This window comes from Micromesistius poutassou (genome assembly GCF_964030765.1).
Source record: "Micromesistius poutassou genome assembly, chromosome: 19".
Lineage (NCBI taxonomy): Eukaryota > Metazoa > Chordata > Actinopteri > Gadiformes > Gadidae > Micromesistius > Micromesistius poutassou.
The window spans coordinates 13,587,958-13,592,760 of NC_140289.1; the positions used below are offsets into that span (position 1 = coordinate 13,587,958).

General features: G+C 37.0%; 1 protein-coding gene across 1 annotated transcript; it reads left to right on the forward strand.

Annotated features, from left to right (window-relative positions):
* LOC311363814 (uncharacterized protein) lies at positions 1-4,408 on the forward strand. Its single transcript, XM_084483790.1, has 4 exons — positions 1-1,041; positions 1,140-1,295; positions 1,717-1,806; positions 3,460-4,408. The coding sequence occupies exons 1-4, from the start codon at positions 7-9 to the stop codon at positions 3,775-3,777; spliced, it is 1,599 nt and encodes a 532-aa protein (XP_084339916.1). The 5' UTR covers positions 1-6; the 3' UTR covers positions 3,778-4,408.
* The last annotated feature ends 395 nt before the right edge of the window (positions 4,409-4,803 follow it).

Consider the following 4,803-nt stretch of genomic DNA (forward strand, 5'->3'; position numbering starts at 1 on the left):
GCCAGGATGGGCACCCCAGCAAAGCTCCGCATAATTTTTGGAGATGACGATATCCGCAAACTGATTCTACCTGCAGGCATACCAAGCAGCCTCACAGACCTTTTTTGTGCCATCAGAGAATATTTTGATATTCCTATGGATTTTAATGTGCTTTACCACGACAGTGATTTCAATGGGCAGTTTTTCACTTTAACCACCATTGGCGATGTGGAGGATAAAGCAACGTTAAAAGTTGTGCCAGTAAAGCCAGTTGTGCTCACTCTCAGTTCAGTGGAAGAAATGGAGTTTGACTCGCCTCCACCACGAGAATCCTCTGATACTATCTCCATCCACTCATCATCATCATCATCAGACACCATCATTCTCTCCTCCGCTGATGAAAGTGGAACTTTACGACGCTCTCAACCGTGGCCAGCCAGATTTGAAATACCAACATTTTCCTTTGACGTAGAACAACATTTGCAGGCTGGAAACCAAGCATTCCTGAAGGATGGTTCCCTGCTCAACCACCCAAGTTTGACAAGCAGTGTACTTGAGAAGCTTGCAGAGGTGGTTTTTGGTTACACGGCATACCCCACAGGGATTCAAATTTTCACAGTGGTCGAAGCCTTAATCGAAAAGTTCCCATGTCTCAGGGAACCAGGATCTTTTAATGGCCTTTATGGGTGGCAGCAGAGGATGAAATGGAAAATGGGGAATTACCGTGCAAAATTGAGAGGCCGTCAACTTGCCTGTCCAGAGCTGGAAGTGAACTCGCTGAAAAGACGGAGCTCAAATGAGACTGGTTCAAGCAAAGGCATAAAAAGGCCCAAGAAAGCAGAGGTAAACTACCTGCCTCCACTGCCAATTGGGGACACGGAAGACACTTTAGAGAAGGAGAGGGTAGACATGTTGCAAGAAATTAAGAAGAAAAACAACGAGAGGGTAATATCTGAGAAAATGGAAAGATCTTTCTCCTTCCGAAGACAGGAAGTTGTAAAGCAGTGCCCCGCCATCCAAGATTTCCGGGAGAAATGGCCTGCTCTTTTCTCTGAAGTTCAGGTAAAACAAGTCTGTGTGTTGCATTTATAAATCCATTAAGAAATAGTGTTTGTGAAAAGAAAAAAAGTAAATAGCATAATCGTACCTCCTTTTTTCAGATCAAGGAGGAATTCAAAAGAATCACAACGGTTCCCTTGGAAAGAACTTTTCTTACTAAGCTGGACTTCTACACTCCAAAAATGCAGGAGATATTCAGCAAAAAGGGCGGAGTAGCTGGGACCAAAATACGACCACTTCTGGATTCACTCAGCCAGGTAAGGCAGGGGTTCCCAAACTTTTTCAGCTCAAGACCGATTACAGAAATGTTATGTTTTGCTGGGACACACACACACACACACACACAGACACAGACAGAGAGGTGGGGAGAGAGGGCAAGAAATGGAGGTAGAGAGAGATGCACCTAAGTTTAACACATTGAAAAATCATGCTCTTGTCTATTTTAATTTGGAAAATAAATTCACAAAATTGACATTTCACTCTGCTAACTGGCAACTGGTGACCCACTTTGGGTCACCAACCTACAGCAGTTAAGAGTAATGCCCTCTGAGGACCAACCAATGCAGATCCAGGATATCATAGTTTTGTATGAATTTTGATGTTGCTTCTATTGACATGTATAGATTAGTGAATTCATATGGTACTTCCTACACAAGTATCTTCTGTCTGTTAAAACAGCGACACGTTGAAGCGAGACGGGAGGCCATTATTCGCGCCCTGATGGAATTCCTGGGGGAATCTTCAGGGGAACTCTTCAAGGACTACAAGGTAAATTCAAACATTTTCAGATCACAAAGTTCACTTGAGTACATTATATTGAATTCTTAATCACTTCCCCTTTAAATACAACTTGCTTGAACCATCAAATAATTGTCAGAAAATTCAAATTTTTGAAAATGGAGCCTTTATTGGTCCCTTTGAAAAAAATAAAATTTCCCAAATATTTTCCAAATTTGATTTTCAAAAATGCTTCATTTTTTTTGTTTTTTTTCTATCAAACAAAAATGTAATACATATCAAAGCCCATTTCTGCCTATGGAAAAAAGTGATAATGATAAGTGAAAAATGATAATGAGATAAAAAGTCATAATTATTCAGTTCAATTATTTTGGCTCATTTTGTGGTTTACAACTTTTTATTTTGAATGCTGGTTGGCCTGAAAACTGTTTCTGTCCTTCAGGCAAAAACAAACAAATGTTGAGCATTCTTGTGTGATATATCAATATGATAGTCATCACAGAACTAAAATTTTAATCTAAATTGACCAAATTATGTATTTAACCAATCTTAACTTAATTTAACCAAGTTTACTTCAATGATAAGAATTGTATATTGCTTGATGACATTTTGTATAATGCATGAAAAGCAAAAAATGAAAATTGACAGAATTATTGGAAAGTATTGGATACATAAGGCTGATCATTGCCTTTTATAACACAATAAAAGAAACAAAATGCATCCTTTCAATAAGTAGTCTTTATTGTAAGTGCATTCTGGTGGTTGTTTCAGTTGGAGATGACGAAAAATATATTTTCATAGATGTAATTCAACTATATGGCCTATTACACAGTGCATGAATGGGAATGCATTCCTAAAAGTCTCTAAATTAACTCAATATCTCATAAGAAATAAATCTAAAATGTCAATGAATTAAATCATATTCCTGACATTTTCTCCTCTCCTTTCTCCTCGTCTCTCCTCTCCTTGATTCTCTCTTCTCTGCTCTCTTCTCTGTCCTCACATCTCCTCTGCTCTCCTCTCCTTGTTTCTCTCTTCTCCTCTGTCCTCTTTCCTCCCCCCTTCTCTCTTCCCCTCTCCTCTGTCCTCTCTTCTTTTCGTGCTACATGCACATCTGTATTATTCAGTGTTTCTAATAATGAGAGACAGGAAATAAAGTTCAGGAATCACTAGAGTTGTGCATAAGGTCCATAAGGCCTGATTTACTACAGGTTGTTTGTGCTTGTAAAAGCGAGTGTAAACTTCAGCTGTTAGGTACTGTGGAAGAAGAATATTTTCAGAATCAGAAAAATTTATTTCAAACTGAATATTCACAAGACACGAAATGTCGCAGCAGACAGTACACACTACTACAACAGTTTGAAAATGGGTTGGATTAAGCAAAGGTTATGTTTCCAGACCCTAACAACACAAATGCATACACAAAAGAGACAAATAACAACATCATCATATAGGATGCACTCTCTAGTTCCCTGCTACCCCCTTACCTGCTCAGTTTCAGTCTCCCCTTTTTTGCATGATTCAAAGACTCAATTTCTAAACTTCCTAAAGTCAGTGAAATTATTTCAAATATTTAGGATCGATAGGTATTGAAATATTGATATTTTTGACACTAGTCTATAACTTGAATAAAAAATTAAGCTGTACTATGCACCTGAACGTGGATTTACATATATTTTACAGGATATCAGCAGAGAGGCAGCTCAAGAGGACCAGGCTGAGCAAGTCCTGAAGATCTGTGTCTTCCACACAAGTGAAGAAGATGAAGGTGCGTCCGACGCTGATGTGTCGATTGTTGTTGAAGGGACTGAGGTACTTGACAACTGTGGAAGTGTTGCAAAGGCCTGTCTCCTGCTGATGGGCATCATTTATGCCATGAACTTGAGTTACCCACCAAAAATGAAGTACACTTTTGAAGTGTTTCAAAAACTTCTTCTAGAGCTTGATGTCCTTAAGCTGTCCCCAAAAATCCTGTCTCTGCGAAACAAGCTTATAGCTTGAGTGCACGTTTGACCCAAGAGTTGTCCTTTCAAACAGGGCACTAAAAGAAAAGAACAAGTTGTTTATGTGGCTATTTGTCTATTTTATTATTTTTCTCTTGTTTTAATTATAATCATTTTTATTTCACCTTGTTGCACTGTATTAACAATTGTGCTGTCTTCGGTTCAAGGAAGGAGGAAGGAAGGAAGGGGGGGGCGAAATATCGCACTTTTTAGTGTCAAGATGCTCTGATTTTTGTAGGATATTCATGATACAGAAACAGACGTTTAGAATCTCAGGGCAAAACACTGTTCTTTAAGTCGAAATGTTCGAATAATAAGCATGTCTTTTAAGATGCACTAAAGGTTCCTGAAGCATGTCAAATGTTTTTTTCGAGAGGTTAAGGTTAAAAAGGATCCAAAAGATAGGCTATGTATGTTCTATGCAAACAGTTCCTGAACTTGTCATTGTGTCTTTAACAAGCCCTAAGATGTTTTGAAAAAAACATCACAAAATTGTGTTTTGGCTTTGTTAAAAGAATAAATAATAATAAAAAAAATCTTCTTAGGGTGAACTATATACCTTGTTGTTTTGCGATGCAAACTTGTAAAATGTTTTATTGAGAAAAATATTTTTCAATTAAAAATAAGTGTTAAATGAAACAGTTGCTTCATTCTTTTTTTTTTTAAGTCATTGTTTCAATAAACAAAAACATTTAGAACAAATTTAGGCAATTTAAACTGCAGATTAAAATTATGTAAAATGTTGTGTAAATGTTACTTAAATATAGTCCATAAATAAAAGTTAGAATAAGTATTTAAAAATTACCTTGAAAAGCAATTGATTTCAGGTGAGATTTTTCAGTTTGAAGCAGTCAGAGTCTAAGTAAAACTTACAAAGAAGGAAAGAGTAAAATTCAATGACTATATGAATAATCATTAGTAAGTTACCTGAGGTTTGCTAGTAAAATAAACTTATATCTGCAAGTAAAGTTTACTTCATGATCACCCTTGTAGAATTTACTACAATTTCTAAGTGCAAAAGCTT